This window comes from Patagioenas fasciata, chromosome 23 (assembly GCF_037038585.1).
Source record: "Patagioenas fasciata isolate bPatFas1 chromosome 23, bPatFas1.hap1, whole genome shotgun sequence".
In the NCBI taxonomy this organism is placed as follows: domain Eukaryota; kingdom Metazoa; phylum Chordata; class Aves; order Columbiformes; family Columbidae; genus Patagioenas; species Patagioenas fasciata.
Window position 1 is genome coordinate 7,008,095 of NC_092542.1, and position 21,049 is coordinate 7,029,143.

The 21,049-nt window shown below is 58.2% G+C and overlaps 1 protein-coding gene across 7 annotated transcripts in view; it reads left to right on the top strand.

Annotated features, from left to right (window-relative positions):
* The window catches only part of EPHB2 (EPH receptor B2), a 140,225-nt gene that overhangs the window by 26,246 nt on the left and 92,930 nt on the right, over nt 1-21,049 (top strand). For all 7 annotated transcript variants that reach the window (XM_065854887.2, XM_065854889.2, XM_065854890.2 and 4 more), the window contains exon 2: nt 16,709-16,773. In XM_065854887.2, the coding sequence (XP_065710959.1) occupies nt 16,709-16,773 (65 nt within the window). The remainder of the gene's footprint in view (nt 1-16,708; nt 16,774-21,049) is intronic.

Sequence of the window (21,049 nt, forward strand, 5' to 3'; positions counted from 1 at the left end):
TATTCGTCTATAAATCACTGGCAGTGTGAGCAGGTATCTGGGGCCGGCAGCCCCATGTGTCCCACCGGTGACTGCGGAGGGGCAGCCCCGGCGCCTCTGCTCCCCGGGCAGGATCAGTCGGGAGATGCGGAGGAGCTCTGTGTCCTCTGTGGGCCAGAGAGGGGTCTCCTGCGAATCGAGGAGGTATTTGTCACTCCAAGGAGATGTTTCCCTCTGCATGGGCTGGTGGGGTGCGATGGAGCATGGATGTGCTCCTGGCAGGGCAGGGACCTGGTGGTCCCCCCTTTGCTGCCCACCGGGACGTGGTTTTTGGGGAGACTTGCCTTGTGCATTTGGGGTGAGCAGCTCGGAGAGCAGCAACCATGCCCCAGGTGTTCTTGGTGAGCAGCCAGGTGTGTGTTATGGCGCGAGGGACTTACCGCAGCCAGCAGAGCCCGGCAGCGGTTGCAGGGGAGGGTTTCCAGTGGGGTGGGAAGATCCCTGGTGCCCTGCGAGGCTGCTCGTGGTGTCAGCCCATCAGCCACGGCAGCGACGCTCTCAGTGCCTCAGCCACACTGCCCGTGTTGGACGCCTCTCCTGGGGCCGGGAACCCGCTGGGGCCACATCAGCTGGGTTTGCTCCCGTGTCCCCGTTCGGAGCAGCGGTGCTGCTGCCGAGCCCTGGGCTGTGCTCACCCCCTGCTTGTGCAGCCCCCCTGGGGACAGGGTCACGGCTGGGCTATGGCGGCACCGCAGCCGCTGCGCTCTCCGTGGCACTGGCGACTCGTTGGGCTTGCTGGGCTGTGCTGTGGTCCCAGCTGTGCTGGAGGGGATGTGCTGGCCATGCAAGAAGCTGCGTGTGTGGGCTTGTGCTCTGCTCCGGAGGACATTTCTGTGGCCACCCTCACTCCAGCTACACGCAGACCTGCGAGATTGTGCGCACCCCGAACACCATCCCAGAGCCAACAGCTCATTGCTCCAGCGGCACCGGCAGCAGTCAGGGTGCTGGGGGTTTCCCAGGGCTCGGCCGTCATGGCCGCTGGCCCAGACTCCTGTCTGGTGACAACAAGATCTGCTGGGATGTTCTCAGGGGGCTGCATTTCCTGAAAGGGCTTTGCAGGTGGGTGAGGAGAAGATTCTGTGGTGACCGAGGACCGAGCACAGCGCTGGGAAGTGGGAGAAGAGCAGAGCCCTCTTCTAGTGCTCCCGGGTGTGTCCCTGGGTGCTCAATAACATCCCGTGGGGCAGAGTCCCCCGAGCAGGAGATGGGACTCTCACCATCCGGAGATTGCTTCCCACCACATTGGTGGGATTCAGTGATCATCAGGAGTGCAGCAGCAAGGGGAGGATGAACTTGCTGCTCCCTCACGTGTTTTCCTCCTGCAGGCATTGATTTATAAAGGCTGTTTCGTGCTGAGTCGGGAATTTGGGGGATGGTACATTCCCCGCACAAGACTTTTCGCCTGATCTCCCGTGTCAAGGCTGAGGAGACTGTCGGGTAGCGCCTGGGTCACCCCGTACACTACATTTTTGGGAGTGTGGTATTGTGCTTTTATGAGGGTGAGACAGCAAACCCTGAACCCTGCAAAGCTCCAGGTGTTTGCGTCTTTACCTGGAGGACGCAGGGCTGCGCTCTTCTCGGCAGGATTGTGAGCGTGAGGAGGCAGCGGGGGTGCCGTGGGTGGGTCCTTCCGTGCTCCCCACCCTGCAGCTGTGCAAACAGCAATGGGGATCTGGGGTGATGGGGACAGGGTGCAGACACAGCGGGTCCTGAGGACACGTCTTCCCTGCAGGGTCCATGGGTGCCTGTGGGTGAGTTTGCTGCTGAGTGCGTGTCTGCACAGGTAGTGCTGGTCACCCCGGTGTCACTTCGGGAGGGTCGGGGTGTGCTGATCAGTGCCAAGCCAAACCCGTGGGCAAGGGGACGGGGTCCTTCAGGCTTCCAGCCTCTCCTTGGAGCATCCCATGGCAGGCAGTGGGCAGTGCTCCCTGCCTCCGTTTCCCTCCCAGTCAGTGGGGTTGGTGTGATACCTCCTCCTTGCACAGATGCGCTCTGGAGGAGCCGCCCATTGCGGCGAGAGACTTTTATCCACAGTGAGGAAAGGCAGCAAGTGAGGGACCTTCCCCGCTGCAGCAGCACAGTGGCAGGGGTCTGTCCTTCCCGCCTCGCCTGCCGCCAGCAGGACAGTGCCCATGGCCCGCGTTGGCCCGTCCTGCAGTGCGCAGGAGCTGTGCAGCATCCGTGCTGGCTGGGGTGGCACCGGCCATGCACGGGGATGCAGAGGAGCCGTGAACCCCCAGCCATGTCTGGCCAACATCCATGCTAATACCTCTGCTGCTTTTATCCTCAAAGCTTGCTCGAGGTCTGTCCCCATTGCTACACCTCGTAATGCAACTGAGGCACAAAGCAAGGATGTAACAGCATGGCGAGGGGAGCATGGGGCTGAACCACCTGGTTTTATCACCTGGAGAGCTCTCGGCGCTGGATCTGCCCTGCCCGACGCTTGCCATGTTGTCCTGTATCCTGGCTGCTCAGCCAGCGCCCTGGACCTCTCTCTGCTTTGCCTCCTGCCAAGATGTTGGCTGGGCCTGGGCGACGGCCGCAGCTTTTGCAGGGCCGCTGGGTTGTTTCTGCTCTCGGGTTTGCTGGTCGGGTCGTGCCCAGGGGGCCAGGATGGATCCTGCAGCGGCACCTGTAGAGCCACCGTGGCCTCTCTGCAGGCAGCACTTGCACCACGGGCTTCGGGCATCCTCCTGGCGCAGGCAGGGCTTGGGAGAGCCTGGACACCTCCGCGGGCTCTGCCGCGGGCCCGGCGCTGGCACGTCCCCATCCCTGGAGCTCTCCCAGGCTCCACTGGGCAAAGCCGCGGCTGCCCCAGTCTCGTGGTGGGGATGGGGCTGGTCCATGGCCCTGAACTCCTTTCCACCAGCCTTGTGGGATGCTACAAAATCATTCCCTGTCCTCTGACTGCACCATTCCTGCTTGGTGCATGGCAAACGGTGTCGAGAGGGGAGAGGAGAGCTGTTGGTCCAGAGTCCTGTCCCTGCAGGGCTCTGCTGACCACATGAAGGAGCTGCTTGGGAGCAAGTGGTTGTCCTGGGGATGTTTCCCACTCGTGGCCCCAACACCGCCTGTCCCTCATTCCTGGCTGGGGCAGGGAGCACGGCTGCTCGTGGCGGGGGACGCTGCTGGCGAGGGGGCGTCCCAGGTGTCCGTGGCTCCCGGTGCCCTGGTCCCTGCTGGTCCCCGTCTGCAGCCGAGGCTCGGCCTGGAGCCGCCGCGTCTGCTGGTCCCTTTGGCCTGGCCCTTGTTTTGCGCGGTGCGTTTGCCTTTGCCACCTGACTTCGCGCTGAGCACCCCCGTGGACTCGCCTTTCCACAGCTCTGGCTGTGTTTGCTTTCGGTGTATTTAAAAATGTCTCTTTTCTCTCTTTTTTAGTGTTTGCTGGCAGTCAATTTTTCATTGATACATCCTTTCGCAACTGTCTGCATCTTAGAACTGCTAATTTACTACTGCCAGCTTCCCCCAGTTTTAATTTATACAATATGTTTACTTTTACTGCAGTTTTTTTCTTTTATGCAAAGCCAAGATAATTTTTAGCTAGAGACGCCTCCTTTTATGATCGCAGATTTATGAGATTTTGGCAAAGCCTTTTAAAGCTAGCTGTAATTACTCCTCATTGTTTTTGTTTACATGTCCCCCTAATCAATTTTTGCTAATAATCCCTTTCAACTTCTGGAAATTGCCCCTTTTCTACCTCCGGGCATGTTTCCTTTTGGTGGGTGCAAAAGTCTCTTCGACATTCGTGTAGCAAGGTCATGGTTGTCCCTTCCCATGCACCGGCTCGTCCTTGGGTTGCTGCTGCCCTTGTCTTCAGCTCTCACAACGAGGTTTGCTCTGTGATTACCCACATCAGCTCTATTAGTTTTGTGATGGAAATGAGTCCTCCTCCAGGACCCCATCCCCGTGGTAGCCCGGACCCCGGCGTGTGTTCCCTGCCAGCCCTGTGAGTAACAGATCCGGCTTAGACGCTGCTGCCGCGTTCTCCTGATGCACAGACCTGCAGACACGTCCCGGTGAGGATCTCCCCACTGCTGCCATGTCCCCGCTGCCCCCGCTCCTCCTGCAGCCCTGGCAGGCGGGGGCAGCTCTGCTGTGCTGCACACCCGAGATTCAGCCTGAAGGGGTTTGTGTCTCCTTGTGGCCCACAGCCCATCTCCTGCCTGCTGCGGGGGTGCTCTTTCCCAGCGGGGAGCAGCTGGCTGGCTGCTGCTTGACGGGCAGCGCTGGGGTGGGTGGGTGGGTGGACGGATGGACAGATGGATAGATGGATGCACAGATGGATAGATGGATTGATGGTTGGATGAGTGGATGTATAGATGGATGGATGGATGGACAGATGGATAGATGGATGGATGCGTGGATGGATGGACAGATGGATGGATGGATGGGTGGATGGATGGATGGATGGATGGGTGGATGGATGGATGGGTGGATGGGTGAATGAATGGATGGATGGATGTGTGGATGGATGGATGGATGCGTGGATGGATGGATGGATGCGTGGATGGATGGGCAGATGGATAGATGGATGGATGGGTGGATGGATGGATGGATGGATGGATAGATGGACAGATGGATGGATGGATGGATGGGTGGATGGATGGATGGATGGACAGATGGATGGATGGATGGATGGGTGGATGGACGGACGGACGGATGGATGGATGGATGGATGGATACATGGATGGGTGATGGATGGATGGACAGATGGATGACTGGATGGATAGGTAGGTGGGTGGATGGCTGGATGGACAGATAGACAGATGGATGGATGAGTGCATGGATGAGTGGCTGGCTGGCTGGTTGGAGCACATCCCTTCCCTGGGCAGAACCACCGGTGAGCAGGACCCTCGCAGCATCCCCCAGCGGAGCATCCCCTTGATTCAGCCTGCTGCCCGGGGAGGTGGTGTCAGTGTGTAATGCGTTACCCGGCTGTGAACGAGGAAGCCTTCTCCGTGCTGAGGTTTTGAAAATGGGGTTTTCCCAAGGAGGGAGACGTTTGCAGCTTGCTAAAAATACCCACTGCCCGCAGCTGCCGGCTCTGCTGTGGCTTTATCTGTAGTGGGGGGGTCTGGAGGGGACACAGGGTTTGTACTCCTCACATGGCTGAGAGCGAACCCCCCAGAGATACCAAAGGGACGGCGGCAGCGGATGCTCTGGCCTCAGGAGCTGCTAGAAGGAAACTAATCTCTTTGTAGGGATTTTGGGATTTCCTGCATCTCTCCCAGGGAGACGCTTCCCATGGCGAGGAGCCCGATCCGGCCCCCCAGCTGCCACGAGCAGCCCCGGGCACGGGGCAGCCCTCTGCGGCTTGGCAGAAACACCCTGCAGCTGGTCCTGCGGTTCCTCCCGAGCCGTTCCTGCTCAGAGCTGCCAACCAGAAGCAAATTTACAGCTTGTCAGTACAAACAGTGAAAAGCAGGAACACTTGGCTGTCAGGTAGATGCAGGGAGCCAGACGCGCGGCGCAGGCAGCGCATCCTCGCTCAGCCACGTGCTCTGCGTGTGCGGTGCTGGGAGCTGTGCAAGAGGGTCCAGGAGCATCCGCAGGCACCAGCGTTTGCGTGTCCGGGTGCAGGTGGAAAGTCGAGGGCTGCTCGATGCTCGCTGTGTGCTGGGCACCCCTCCCCGCTGGCTGGGGCTGGTGTACCTGTGCCGCGGTGCCTGTCCCCGCGCTGCCATCACCTCCCGCAGCCGCCTGAGTCGACACCAACCTGCTGCAGGGGCCGGATCCAGCGATGCTCGGAGCAGCCGTCGGGCTGCAGGCGGGGGCTGAGTCGTGGGGGAGTTACCCCAGTGCAGCCTCCCAGCCCTGAGCAGCAGCTTTGGGCATCTCCCCGCTCCAGGCATCTCCCCGCGTTGCTTTGCAAAGACCCAGTGACAGAAGAAGTTAATCAGGTTAATCTGCCAGGCTGGCCTGGCTGCACCGGGGCTGGCCCTGGTCTCTGTTGCTACTCTGCCGGACCCTGGTCTTGCCTCCCTCCCTGGCCCCGGCGGCCCTGGGTGGCCTTTACGAGCCAGGCACAGGGCTGTGCGGCACAGCTGCGCCTCGCTGCGTGGTGGGGGGGCTTTCGCTGGAGCTTTGGCTGTGTTTGCAGATAATATCTTTCCCCCGTAAATGTTATTACCCTGTATACGTTCGGGCGGGGGGAAAGAGGGGGTCACCATCTGTGTTTTCCAATAAAAGCAAATTAAAATTGAAGCCCATTAAGGATAGCTCAATTGGGATGCTGAGCGGGGCTTTGGAGCCTGCTGGGAGCAAGTTGCTTGCAGCCCGTGCCACCACGCAGGGTGACAAAAGCTCATTTAGTGCCAGCGGTGCCGGGAGGTGGGATGGGCGCTCACTGCACTGCAGCACCGGCTCCCGCTCCAGCTGGGGTGGCCGGTGGCACTGGCCCCAGGGGGCACACAAAGCTGGCCCGAAACCCGTGCCTGGACTTACGTCACCCCTCCTGGTCACCTTAACGCTCATCACATCGAACGATGGGCAGGGGTTAGTGAGGAAAAGGGATGGATGTTGTGCGAGAGCCAAGCATGTGCTCCCTGACCCGGTGATGCTCTGCAGCCTCCAAGCTTCCTGCTGCATCCCAAATCTCCTCAGGCTGCCTTGCCCCTGTGCCCAGGGATACAGAAAAGTGGGTCTGGGGACACAGAATGCTGTGTCTGGGATACAGGGGAGTGGGTCAAGAGTATCGAGGGGGACTAAGCAGTGCAACCCTGCACCCTGATCATTCCACCTGGCACCGTTTGGCCCCAGGGCACAGTGATGGGAGCAGGTTATTATGTTATAAAGCAACTTCTTCCCCCACATGCTGCAACTAGGAGCTGTATGGGCTGTCTGCTGCTGCACTCCGATGGTAGTGGCTCCGTGTTTGGGCTCCAGCGGTGACGCTGTGTGTCTGTCTGCACCACGGGGTCAGCCCCATAGGGTGGCTGTGCCACCACGCTCACGGCTGGACCGGGGCAGCGCATGGTGGGGGCTGCTGGTCCTTCAGGGCTGGAGCATCTTCAGAAGGAGCTTGTGGGCATGGGGCCTCCAGCCTCCTGGAGCTCCCCTGTGGCTGTCAGGAGGGACATCCTCCTGCCAGGTGGCTCAGTGGGGAATTTAGTCTTTGCTGAGCCTGTTCTGAGGGGCTGGGATGCAGCTGAGGACACTTGCTTAACCCTGGGATTCCCTCCTGCAAGGTATCTCCAAGACAATGGGGCCGATGCCACTGCAGGGACCGAGTCATTAGCGCTGACAGTAGCAATGGCTGTTAAACGTCTGCGTCTGTGTCTTCTCTGTGTGGCTACCGCATTCCCGGCAGCAGCGGGAGGGCCCCTGCTCGCTGGGTTTAGCATCTGCATTGTCTCGGCAGCCTGCCCTCGGCTGAACTCGGACCACCTACACGTCCCCGCTGCTTTTGGGACAGATGCTGCCAGCAAGGACCCAGGGTCCTGGGTGCTGCTGGAGCAGCTTTCAGGGGTCTCTGGTGGGGTTATGGTGTTTCTGCTGACCTCTGGGGCCAGAGGACGCATCTGCAGCGGGGACTGGGGGTGATGTGGCAGCACAATGGAGCATGGTCCCCCCTCGCGTCCAGCCTAACGTGCTTCTTCAGCGGAGGCCCCAGGCTGAAAGGTCACAAAATCAGAATTCCCAGCCCGAATCCCTCTCAACTGAGAGCCAGGGCTGGGCTGTCCCCTCCTGGCCAGGCAATGAAGGGGACAATCCTTAGAGCCTGGCAGTGGCGGTGCCCGGACGGGCCGGTGGTCAGCTGGGTACTTAGGAAGCAGGACACATGCTTGGGTCACTTGCAGGACCCTGGGGCTGCTGAGTTGGGCTTTTCCTTTGGTTCTGAGCTTTCCAGCGTCGGAGCAGCCAGCACCATGCAGGGCATCGCCTGTGGTGACCAGCAGGCTCGGAGGAGGGAGGAGAGGGGCTGTGGAGCGGAGCTGTGAAGCTCCTCCCGGTGCACTGGCTCTGGGTCATGACGGTGCTCGTCCCCATCATCCCCATCATCCCTGTGCCCGGCAGCGAGGTGCAGCTCCGCTCCCACACCTGCCTTCCTTAGTGCCCAGCCTGGCAAGGGCTGGGACCCAAGGGCCTCAGTGCCCCCGCTTTCTGCACAGCAGCCCCCTGGCTTTGTCCCCTCAGGTCTGGTCCAGTGTGGTCAGACGGGATGTGGGTGATCAGGGGAAGGGAGGGATCCAGGTGAGGATGGGGACAGCATAGCCCAGCTCGTGTCAGCCCCCGGTCAGGTGTGGGAAAACGCAGGGGGAGGTTCAAGAGCAGCTGCTGAGCTGCTGTGGAGGGCAGGACACCTGGGACACGTCCCGTGTGTGACACCAGCCCTGTCTCCGAGTGTCACAAGCAGCTGAGCATCATCCAGTAGATGGGTGAAGGCATCTAAGTGGGCACTGCTGAGCCCCACCAGCTCCCAGCACCGTCCTCCGGTCCCCTCACGGGCTCTGGGGCTGGCTCCTGATTCTCAGGGTTTGCAGGTGGGCTTGGGTGGCATCCTGGTGAACTGAGGGGCCAGAAAGGCTCCATGGCTCCCCAAAAGTAGTGACATCTTTCCCTTCCCAGCGCTGTGTTTTATCTCTGGGGTCAGGCCTTGGTGCTCCATGCCCTGCTGGCCCCCAGGACTATCAGCCTGGGGGGCTGGCTGACAGGTCAGAGATGCTCTGGGTGCTGGAGATGCTGGACATCACCCTTTTTCTTAGGTCTCTGAGTCTGACTGGACCTAATTTCCCAGGGAAGGGGGTTGACTGATCTGGATCCACAGCATTAGGACCACTGGCAGGAGGTGGTGCCCTTGGGGTGGCCTTTAGGGCTCTGGGTGCGGGGCGGGGATGCTGGTCCCCTTCCCACCTCAGTCAACTGCCTCTTCTCGCTCCCTATCAATCACTCTCCCTCTTGGAGTTTAAGTGGATCCCTGAGTGAAGTATCCAAAATATCCTGTAGCCGCCAGCTCACAATGCAGTGTGCTGTTCCTGCGCCAGCGGGCCGGCCGGGGGGGATTGGGTTTCAGTTTGTTCCGCTGGCCACGGGCCAGGCAAAGCAAACTCGGGGCTGTGGAGAAGGGCCACTGGGTTTGCTCAGCCCCTCTCAGCTCTCACTGGCAAAAATATTATAATAAGGCTCCAGTAAAGCACAGGAGGCAGAGAGGGGCCTTTCAACTTCTGGAAGGGTAAATAGATCTGCAGCAAGGGCTCCTCGGGGCGGGGGACAGACGGGTTTCTCATTAACCGCCCCCTGCTCGGGGCTGCGGTGCCTGTGCCTGGAACCAGCCTGGAAAGGCGGTTTCAGGAGCTCTGGTGCCTGCGCCGAGGAGCCGGTCCCAGCGGCTCCGTCCAGGTCCCCGTCTCGCCCACCAAGCCCACTGGGTCCCTCCAGCCGGGTCTGGCCCGGTGCATCAGGTGGGCATGGGGGCACTGCTGGGGGACGGTGACAAGTCACGTTCTCCGTGTCTGCCTTGGGATGGCTTTGTTTCCAGCCCGTCGGAGCGGTCTGGGCAACTTCTTGCCTGCTTTGCATGTCCAGCGCTGGCCCCAGCTGGTGCGATCCTGGGTCAGCCTAGGAGCTTGCTCTCGGTGTTAATAACATTATACCAGGATTAAAATGCTGGCAAGTTCCCTTCCCTGAGGGAGGAGTTGGCCTGAGAAGTGAAAGGGGAAGGGAAAATGTTGTGGGTGGAAAAATGAGGGTGGAGGCTCCAGCTATCTGTGGGGCTATTTTTTTATCCAGCTGTTTCTTTATCTGGATGAGTTTGGAGCCTGTGAATGTGAAGGACTTGCCAGGACTTCTGAGAAATTCAGGGCCAGATATTCTAAATTGGTCTAAATTGGCAAAGCTCCATGGAAGTTATTTTCCGGACACACAGAAGTGTGTCTCAACACACACAGCTCCCCTTGCCCCTCCTGCCTCACTGCCACTGTCCCCCGGTGCTGTCTCCACCACATCCCAGTCGTGTCCTCCCCTCCCAGCTCTGCTCGCCAGTCCCAGTCCTGACCTGGCCAGATAGGAAAAGTTGGTGCAGCTGAGATTCTCACACCCATCCCATGGAATACAACAAGGGCAAGTGTAGAGTCTTGAATCTGAGCAGGAACAACCCCAGGTTCCAGTGTAAGTTGGGGAATGACCTATTAGAGAGCAGTGTAGGGGAAAGGGACCTGGGGGTCCTGGGGACAGCAGGGTGAGCATGAGCCAGCACTGGGCCCTTGTGGCCAGGAAGCCAATGGTACCTGGGGTGGGTTAGAAGGGGGTGGTCAGTAGGTCAGAGAGGTTCTCCTGCCCCTCTGCTCTGCCCTGGGGAGACCACACCTGGAATATTGTGTCCAGTTGTGGCCCCTCAGCTCCAGAAGGACAGGGAACTGCTGCAGAGAGTCCAGCGCAGCCACCAAGATGCTGGAGGGAGTGGAGCATCTACCCGTGTGAGGAAAGGCTGAGGGAGCTGGGGCTCTGGAGCTGGAGAAGAGGAGACTGAGGGGGGACTCATTCCTGGGGATCAATATGGAAAGGGGCAGTGTCAGGAGGATGGAGCCAGGCTCTTCTGGGTGACAACCAGTGACAGGACAAGGGGCAATGGGTGCAAACTGGAACACAGGAGGTTCCACTGAAATATGAGAAGAAACTTGTTCCTGGTGAGGGTGGCAGAGCCTGGCCCAGGCTGCCCAGGGAGGTTGTGGAGTCTCCTTCTCTGCAGACATTCAAACCCGCCTGGACACCTTCCTGTGGAACCTCAGCTGGGTGTTCCTGCTCCATGGGGGGATTGCACTGGATGAGCTTTCCAGGGCCCTTCAACCCCTGACATTCTGGGATTCTGTGGTCCCACCTGTGGAGCAGCGAGAAGACCACGCGGATCATTGTCACAGCAGATCATCACCTGCACAGCACCTTAGTGTAGCTGTTGAGCACCTGGAGGCGGTGGTTTGGTGGTTTAGGTGCAAAGCGCTCCAGCCGGAGCCCTGGCGTGCCCTGCGCAGGCAGCCGTGCGGCAATGGGCCCCAACACTGCCAGAAAGTTGCTTATTGAAAGCATCTTCAAAGTGAAAAGGACAGGCACTTATCTCCTAACTGTCCCGCGGGGAGCAGCGCGGTTGCTGGTGGGAAGCGGGCCAGAGTTGCGTCTGCTGGTTTCAAGCAGCTGCAGATTTATTTATAATGCCGTGGGTAGCATGTGAATCTGCAGATAAACACGCGGGAGGGAAGAACACAAACAACAATATTGAGAAAACGCTGCTCCGGAGAGAGCATTGCACTGAGCTGCAGCTATCGGCAGCCACCAGCGATGGCCAGGGGCCAGACACCCGCTGCTGCCGCTCCCACGCGCCTTGCTCCGTGTCGTCACCGTCACTGCCAGGGCTTGCTCTGTCCTGGATGTTAGGGGGGTCTTTTTGTGGCTGCTGAGGCACCAACCCCTCATCCCGTTACTTGGCACCGCCACATTGGCAGGATGGTATCGTGCAAATGTTGGCTGTGACAGTGAGCAAAGCTGCCAAGTTTGCTGGTTGTGAAGGTGCGAGGCATCTTCTCCTTTCCATGGCTGGCAGGGCGCTAACAGTTGGGTTTGGAGTTGCCCATCTGGAAACAGGTCTGTGTTTGTTGTCCCCAGCGCAGGGGTTGGTCCCGTTGGGTGCCTGGAGCAGGGTGTCAGTGTGGAGCAGACACAAGTAGGACCGGGAGACCTGCCGGGGGTATGGCCATGGCAGCCCACCGCAGGTCACCGTGGGCGCAGAAGTTGCCAGGGCCGAGCAGTGAGGACAACCCTGTGGAGCGGCTGTGGTTGGCAGAGCTGCCTCTGGAGATGGGGGTTCCCATTCCCGGGGGCCTGGCCCATCCAGTGTGGGCTTCGCGCCTGTAGCAGACTCTGTCACTGATGTTGTGGTGCCCAGCGTCACCCATCCACTCGGAGATGTCCGTGAGTGTCTCCTCGGTTATCGTACTCAGTGGACACAGGGCACCACGCGGACCTCCTGCAGCACGGGCTGCTCCAGCTCCTGGCTCAGCTGCCGTGGGGAAGGATGGAAATGGGGCCAGATCTGCATCTGTTGGCCATGGCTCTTCAGGGGCCATTAACCCCCTAGTGAAATTGAATCTTGCTTTCCACGTGTCTTACTGGGTTCAGCTCGCAGGCAAAGCTGTAGCTGCAATTTCCCTCACGGGTTAAGGAGCTCCATTTGCTGCTGCTTTCTCCTGGTGTAGATCCTTGCAGACCATGATCCATCATCTTGCGAACTCCTCTCTGATGAGCTCCCGCAGTCCCCTTGTGGCAATAAAAACCCATCAGCTGGAGGAGGAATGGGCCCCAGGGAAACCTCAACCTCTCTTGCACGTCTGAGGCGGGTGGTGGGGCCTTGTCTTGCTGTCTTAAACCTTCCTGGTTCGGACTCTGCGCTGGCACTTTCAGGACGGGATGTCAGAGCAGGGCTTGGCCGTCCTCCCACCATGGTCTGCCCGTGTGGAGATGTGAGCAGATCCGAGCCTGGGAGAGCGGCGGAGAGAAGCCCCTGCAGATGAGGGATCTGTTGGTTCATTGGACATGGCTCCTGATTTTGTTTGGTGGAGAAATGAAACCATGTGCTTCCTTTGTTTGGAAGAAAGAAACTTCTCAGGAGTGAGACAGGGAAGTCCCTGGAGGACCCCGTGGCCTCCTCGCCGTGGGTGGGGGGTGAGGGCTGATCCTGACCACGTGGACAGGCTCGAGAACTCCGTGTCAGGCCGGTATTTGAGCAGTGAGATGTTTTGAAGTCAACCATCCCCACCACTGAATCCCATCCTGGCTTCACACCCACTTTTGCAGTCACTGTGACCAGCCGCGTTCACTCTGATTCACGGGGACCAGTTATTCACCGTTTTCTGTAATTCAGGCAATGCTGCGAAGTGCTGTTGTACCGCTCCATCTCCAGATGGCCTGCAGACAGGGCAGTGGTTTGGTAGAAAAGGTGTTCAAAAAGGGGCGCACTGGGATGCTACACCTGTGGGCAATGGGACCACAGCCTTGGGGTCCACCTGGTGCAAAGAAGGTTGACAAACAGGAGCCTCAAAGAAAGGAACCTGTTTTAGGGTGGAGGAATAAAGCAGCTCAGCTGATTTAGTTATCCTGGAGATGATTCATTTGCCACCCTTAAGCACCACAGCAGGGGAAGGAGGTTTTGGATAGCAGAGTCTTTGTACAAGTAAAAGGAAATCTAATAGCTGGCAGATGAATAGTGTAAATTCAGACTGAAATTAACGGAGGATCTTTTTTAATGAGAAGATAATTGACCATTGGAAAAACCTGCTTGAAACCTCTGAATTTCTACTCCTCCTCGTCTTGTGTCACAACAAGGTGTCCCCGGGCCAGCTGGGATGGGTGTTCATCTCCATGGGGATGAGTGTTCATCTCCAAGGGGACAGGTGTTCATCTCCAATGGGATGTGTGTTCATCTCCAATGGGCCAGGTGTTCATCTCCAATGGGGCAGGTGTTCATCTCCAAGGGGACAGGTGTTCATCTCCAATGGGATGTGTGTTCATCTCCAAGTGGACGGGTGTTCATCTGCAAGGGGATGGGTGTTCATCTCCAATGGGACGGGTGTTCATCTCCAATGGGACAGGTGTTCATCTCCAAGGGGATGTGTGTTCATCTGCAAGGGAATGTGTGTTCATCTCCAAGGGGACAGGTGTTCATCTCCAAGGGGATGGGTGTTCATCTGCAAGGGGACGGGTGTTCATCTCCAATGGGACGGGTGTTCATCTCCAAGGGGATGTGTGTTCATCTCCAAGGGGACGGGCATTCATTTCCCAGGGGAGGGGTGTTCACCTCCAAGGGGACGGGCGGTTCTGCAGCCGTGGGTCAGGCCGTGGGGCTCTGCAGAACATCATTGACATTGCATTGAGTTCCCATTAAGTAAAAGATTTTTAAAATTGCAAAATGCTTCGAAATATTATCTTTATTTGGGGAATTATTTGTATTGTTTTATAGTACATCTTCTTTTACATGATAGTCACTGCTGTTAATATTCGTTCAACGTGGCACTATCACTGATAGTTGAGATAAAGTAACAGTTTTAAGTCTTTTTTCAAAGCTTCTCACTGGCACTGGGTGAAAAATGTTGTTTTCCTCTCAGATCAAAGTGCCACTGGTGTTTTAATGAAAAAGCCAGATACTCTGATAAAATAAACACCATTATGGAGCTATGTAAACAAGTATTCAGTTAAAAAAGGAATTTCATAAATCCGAATGACAACATTCTGGACGAGCTCTTTTCCAGAGCTCTTCCTAGTGGGAAAACTTGAACAGAACTATTTTTGCTTTTTACTCTTGGAATAAAACCAAAGTTTGAAATCCTGGTTTCCTGTGAACTGGAAACCGCTGGCTGTAACCAGGAGGATCGAACAGCCCACGGCTGAAAATGATGTAGTGCCAGCAGTGGGTGCAGGGAGCGCTGTGCCGAGGCGCTTTTCGGGTTGCGGGTGGAAGGGGAGCTCAGGTGCTGCACCGCGGCCGGTGCTCGGCGGGCTCGTCTCTTCAGTGACGGGGCTGCTCAAGGCCGAGCTTTTCCTCCTTTGATTTTGTTCAATGCAGTGGAAGTGGAGAAGGGGGAGATGCTTTCTGGGGATTTGGGGCAGGATGGTTGTTTTTTCAGTGGTGCGGTGCAGCGGGACACGGTTACAGCCGCTGACTCTCCATCCTTGTGGCCATGGGAACTGGCACCACTTGTTGGGTTATAGGAGGGTGGCTGGGGATCTCAGCACTGGGGTTCTGCTGGTTGAATGTTCTCACTGGGCTCACGGAGTGGGGCACATCTTGTGCATCAGCTGCTTTTGACCGTGAGTCACCAATGTGCCCGTGTGGCCAAGAGGCCAATGGGACCTGGGCTGTGTGAGGAACAGTGTGAGCAGCAGGTCAGGGAGGTTGTTCCTCCCCCTCTGCTCTGCTCTGCCCTGGGGAGGCCCCATCTGCACAGCTGGGGCCAGGCCTGGGCTCCCCAGCTTCAGAAGGACAAGGAATTACTGGAGAGAGTCCAGCGAGAGCTACAAAGATGCTGAGGGCTCTGGAGCATCTTTGTGATGAGGAGACACTGAGAGAGCTGGGGCTGTTGAGCTGGAGAAGAGAAGCTGAGAGGGATCTGATCAATGATCAATATCTCAGGTGGGTGTCAGAGGATGGAGCAGACTCTGTTCAGTGGTGCCCAGCGCCAGGGTGAGGGGCAACGGGCACAGACTGAAACACAGGAGGCTCCATGTGAACAGGAGCAGAAACTTGTGTGCTGGGAGGTGCCAGAGCCTGGCCCAGGCTGCCCAGAGCGGGTGTGGAGTCTCCTTCTCTGAGCCATTCAAAGCCCCTGGCCCCACCTGTGTGATCTGCTCTGTGACCCTGCGCTGGCAGGGCTGGGCTGGGGATCTGCAGAGCTCCTGCAGCCCAACCAGACTGGGCTTCTGTGATTCTGTGATTTGTCTTGAGAGCTGCGGAGCCCTAAAGCTGGACTGCGTTAGGAGGGCAGGGAAAGTGAAGCTACAAGCTTGATTTAGTGTTTGCGTCTCACGTGTGTGGTGATGGATGCTTTCCAGCAGCTCGCATCCCGAGTGCGGCGCTGACATCAGGGCAGGTTCACATTCTCCCTGCAGAGCAGAGGGGTGTGATTTATTTCGTGGGCATCACCCTGTCTCAGCCGCAGGATCACGGGCTGTGCGCTGCCCTGTGCCGTCTGCCCCACAAGCGCCATGCTCTTCCCAAGCCCAGCCTTGGCGTGCTGAAACCTTTGGGTGTGATTTCTAAATCCCATTTCCTAAACACTGGAACATTGTCTTATTTTCTTAAAACATCAGCATTAAGCACGGTGCAGAAAAATCCCTATGCTGCAATGAGCATGCGACCACAGACCTGGGGGAAGGACGGTTACACCCGTGGAAGTGTCTGTCCAGTGTGTTTCTGATGGGGCCGTCCAGCCCGTTCCCGCGTTGCATGGGGAGCACCTGCCGCCATTAACTCAAGTATTGCAGAACCATAACCCGAGCATCCCTTCTCGTGGCGTCAGTGTGGTTAGGCCAACCTATAGCTGTTCGGGATGCAAAAAACTTCAGTGCTGGAAGCGTGATGAGCTGCAGACAGGACAAGGAGACTTTGCTGCCCATGTGGCTTACGGAGACTTTCTCTGCTCCGCACTGGTCAGCGGTAGCATCGCCTGACCTATTTCAACCTAAATTGCCTGGAAAACTTGCTTTAGTGTTGGTTTAATTTTTTAGTACTTTTAAGTCCCAAAAGTGCTGTTCCTTCCCGTGTGCTACCGCATCACCAAGGATTCTGCCTACCGTGCAAAACGCTGTTAAAAAATACCCTGCTTTTGCAAAAGAAACTGGGAGATGACGGAGGAAACCCTCTCAGGGTTTCTCAGCAGCAGAGCTGCTCTGCGCTGTGGTACCTGGTCCTGGATTTTGAGGAGGAAAGTCCATCTGGGCTGGTAGGTGTAAGAGCACATCCCTCTGCGCTGCAGGAGAGGAGGAGCGGGCAGTGGGTGGGGAAGCCGATCTGGTGGAGAGGGGCGACGCTGGGCTCCTCCCCGGCCGAGATTTGGCCACAGCGTGGCACAGTGTGGGCTCGGTGGCTGCGGCCCAGTTCTGGCTCCTCTCCACCCCCTTCCCCTTTGCCAGCCTCGGGGTGTTGACTCGGTGGCCATTGACTCCTTGTTTCACCTTCCTCCCGCAGAGACGCTGATGGACTCCACAACGGCAACGGCAGAGCTGGGCTGGACGGTGCATCCTCCCTCGGGGGTGAGTTATCCGGTCACTTTACCCAGAGCCCAACCTGGGGTCTCCTGCTGCACGTGAGTGCAGGTGGGATGGCTCAGCAACAGTCACCTGCTGAAGTGAAAAGGTCTAATGGGAAGAGCACAAAAGAGAATGACGGTTGAGGTTTCCAGTAGTTTTCTAGGAGGTTATGCTTCAAAAAAAATACCTGAATGCTGGTTGGGTGTAACTCTCACCTTACAGCATCAGGTCAACATGATGTTTGGAAGATCATACCTTCCATAAAGCTGGCCTTCAGGCAGTTAACGATCAGGGAGAGGGAGTAATGAAATGCCAAGGCCACTGCCATTAGTCCCCAGTGTTTCACGTGTTATCCCATTGCCTGTCACTTGCAGCAGAAAAGGATGTGGAGGCTTTGGCCTGTGAGGCTGCACTCACAGCCCTGAAATGTCTGTCCAGCATCCCTGGCATCTCATGGACGGACATTTGCTGGCTCAGCAGTGACTGTCTCTCTTGTGCCAAGAGTTCCCTGAGCCACATCCCAAGACCACCTGGAACAAGCTCCTTTAAAGAAGAGCTGAAAGAAGGCAGTGCACCTCTGCACCCTCCCACCCTCCCCTCCTCTGCCCCAGCCACCTCCATGTCCTACGGGGTCTGCGTGGGCATCGAGGTGCTTGAGGGCATCCCACAGGCTCTGGTTGTGGTAACCGGCAGCAGCGTGAGCCCCTGTGCACGACATCCCCGACCTGCTCCCCCGGGCGTGGGTGGCCCAAACCAGCCCAGACGAAGCCTGGAGATGCTCCGCATCCCCTTGTGCAGAGGTAGCAATTCAGCTCCATCCTCCCCTCCATCCCCCTGGATGAAGATGTTTCTCCAGACCTCACCTCAGTGCTGACAGCAAGTCCCCTCCCTGAGCCGACTTGGCAGAAGAACATAAATGGCCAAGAAAAGCCTCCATTGAGGAGATTAAACCTGGTTCCTGAGCAGGCCCGCCGCGCTGGGGCACGGGCGCTGCCAGCACCGTCCCCATCACCATGATAAAGCCCCGCGCCCGCCCGCAGCCGCGGCCCCGCCAGCGCCGGCCCGGCCGCCGAGGGGGATGACGGGCGCACAATAGGCGGGAGCACAGGTCAAGTCTTTTTCTCTCCTGGCCCAGCCTTTCTTGTTTGCGGTGTTTCCATATGTAAAGCACGCCTTGCTCCCGGCTCCCCAGCCCCGCGGTAATGAGGCCTGGGCCTGCTGGAAGCCGTCTCCCCGTATTATTGTGCTGCCTTCTTCTTTTGAGCTCCCGGCATGTTAATTAGAGAGCAAGGAGAAAGGGAGAGGCTTCTAATTAAGCATCGAGGAAGCGCAGGGGCTGGTGCGCGGGGGTGACTTTTTCTCTCAGCTGAGAAAAGGGAGCTCGGGAGCCCCCCGAGCACTGCGGGCATGCGGGAGGGTGCTGGGGGTCCTGAGCCTGACCCCGGGGTGCTCCCAGGGCCCCCAGCGGGCTGGAGATGCTTGTCTGGAAACTCCAGTGCAGCCCCAACGTTGCTGGTGGGAATCGCCTCCTATCCCCACCTGGGGGGACATGGCACACGTCGTGCCCTGCGCTGTGCATGTCATGGGTGCCGACGCCGTGGTGCCTTCACCGCTGCTCCCAGCATGGCCGTGTGCCCACGGGCAGGACAAGGCAGAGCATCCCATCCATGGGTTGCTTGGTGCTGGCAAGGCTGGGTGCAGCCAGCATCACCTGGAAAAAACAAACTGCTGGATGTTCTCCTGTTTATTTATTGCTCTTCGGTGATTATTAATGAGCTGAAAGCCTGAACAGTTGCTTTTTCCCTTGCCATAGAGCTCCCACGCTGCTCGTAGGTGCCTGTGCCCTGCTGTTCATCCCCAGGTACCACCACATGCTGCTCCTGCCCAGCCAGGCTGAGCAATTCAGCCTCGTCCTGAGCGCTCCCTGGGGCTGTGCAGGGGTGGGTGGGCACCCCTGGGTCCTGGTGGGTGACACGCTGTTCCAGAGTGGGTGTCCAGGCAGGGCCACATCAGGGCCAGGGCAGGGGAAGGAATTGCTTCGCTGTGCCTTGTCCTCTATTCTTTCATTCCCCTCCCAACTGGTGCCCTAAAAAACGGGGAGATCCTTCAATTTTCCACTACCACAACACATTTATTTTTGGAAAATGAAACAAATGCTTCCCCTGTGTTTTGCAAGGATGCTTTCCTCCTCCCCCTGCGATGGCAGCAGGTTTACAACCACTGCCAGTCAGGAGCGGTTGGAGCTGTTTGGGAATCTTCCCTGACAGCCTTCTGTTGGGCTCTTAGCCTTGATATGCGAGGAGCAATCTGTCTTCCATCTCGTGAGCCTCCCTCCGCAGTCCTGGCTGCCCTTGGGAGGCCGTTTGCAGTCCGAGGGGCTGGGGGTGCTCGGCCTCTGCAGGGTTTCCCTGCGGAGCTCGGTCCTGGCGCTGGTGCTGGGTCTGGGCTGGATGCACTGGTGGTGCTACCACCCTGCCCAGGGTCTCGCAGTCCCGCTTCCAGGGCAGGGTTGTGCTCAGAGGTTCACGTCCATGGGAAACAGCTCGGCTTCCGCTTGAGCAGCTTTGTGAACAAGTGCACGAGAAGCCGTTCCAGCTGGCTGGGGCCGTGGACACGCTGGCTGGACCCCGCTCTGCGCCGCCGGCGTCACGAGGAGCTGCGGGTGGGGAGGGGGCAGCACAGGGGATGCTCTGCCCTCCAGCAAGGTCTGGGCTGGGGAGGATGCTCTGGTGAGCCAAGTGAAAGGTTCTCCTCCCCAAAAAGACCCTTTCCCATCTGTGCTCATGGCAGGGGAGTTGTGGCCGTTACAGGCTCTGCCCTTGCCTGGTTCATCACCTGCCCTGAAGTCTCCCCGGCCTACAGAGGATGGAGATAACAGAAAGCACTGAAGGATTTGGAAAACATCACCCTGGGGAAAGGGTAGGGAGCAGGACAGGACCAGGAGAGTCACAACAGCCCCGAGCTCTGCAGAGAATCCCCCCAGTCAGGTGCTGGTCGGCTGTGGGGAGATGGGCTGAGCTTCCCATGGAGAAATATGTCACATTAGGCTGTCTCTCTGAGAAGGATGCTACTGTTGTGCCAGAGCTCACAGGACATCCCACAGGTCCAATTTGAGACAGCCAGGACTGGGACCTGTGCACACCTGCAGGAAGGACCCCAAAGCATATTGGCTCTTGAAGGGGCAGGGACAAGGGTCACCATAGAATCATTTTGATCATGGAGTCCAACCATAACCTAAATCCAGCACTGCCCCACGTCCTGAGAACCTCATGTCCGTCTGTCCAGCCCTCCAGGGATGGTGACTCCAGCACTGCCCTGGGCAGCCTGTTCCAATGCCCCACAGCCCTTTGGGGAAGAAATTGTTCCCAGATCCAACCTCAACCTCCCCTGGGCAACTTGAGGCTGTTTCCTCTGCTCCTGGCGCTTGTTCCTGGGGAGCAGAGCCCGACCCCCCTGGCTCCAAGCTCCTTTCAGGCAGTTCAGAGATCAGAAGGTCTCCCCTCAGCTCCTGTTCTCCAGCTGAACCCGCCAGCTCCCTCAGCCGCTCCCATCACACTTGTGCTCCAGCCCCTCACCAGCTCTGTTCCCGTCTCTCCACTCGCTCCAGCACCTCAAGGCCTTTCTTGGTGTGAGGGACCCAAGACTGAACCAGCAGGGCCCAGCCCAGCACACCCTTGCTGGTGCACAGCGGGGTCAGCCGGGCTCCCACAAACCCTCCTCTGGGAGGGGCTGCTGATACTGGCCGGTTCCTCCAGCCAGGAGGGTTTATGGCTGTTTTAAGGACTCCTGAGAAAGTGGGTCCTGTCTACCACATCTATAACTGTAGCAGCACTAGTGGGGCAAGGTCTGCTAACAGCATCCTCTTGTTTTGTCAGAGGCTCCGCAGTGCGGTGCAGCCCACGGGCGAGAGCCCCAGCTGAGGTCATTGCTGCTGCAGGGGGGGTCATGGTCTCCCATGCCCGGCCACCCTGCAGAGATGCTTTAGCAGAAATCGGGCAGGGAGCATGGTGCTGCTGGTGCCAAGATGGCCCCAAGCTCTGCCGGGGGCTTGTGCCACCTCGTCCCCATGGCACAGTGGTGCACAGTGTGGGTCACAGCTTGCCGGAGCAGCGTGGAGCTGTGTGGGTGTGGGGTGTGCAGGAGGTGCTGGAACTGTGTGAGGTGCTGGGCGCCCATGGGGCTGCTGCTGTGATGGGGTGGCCATGGTGTGGGGCACGGCGTGGGGCGGCTGGTGTGGGCAGAGCCTGCCTGCTTGGGGCACGATGGGGCTGGGAGTATC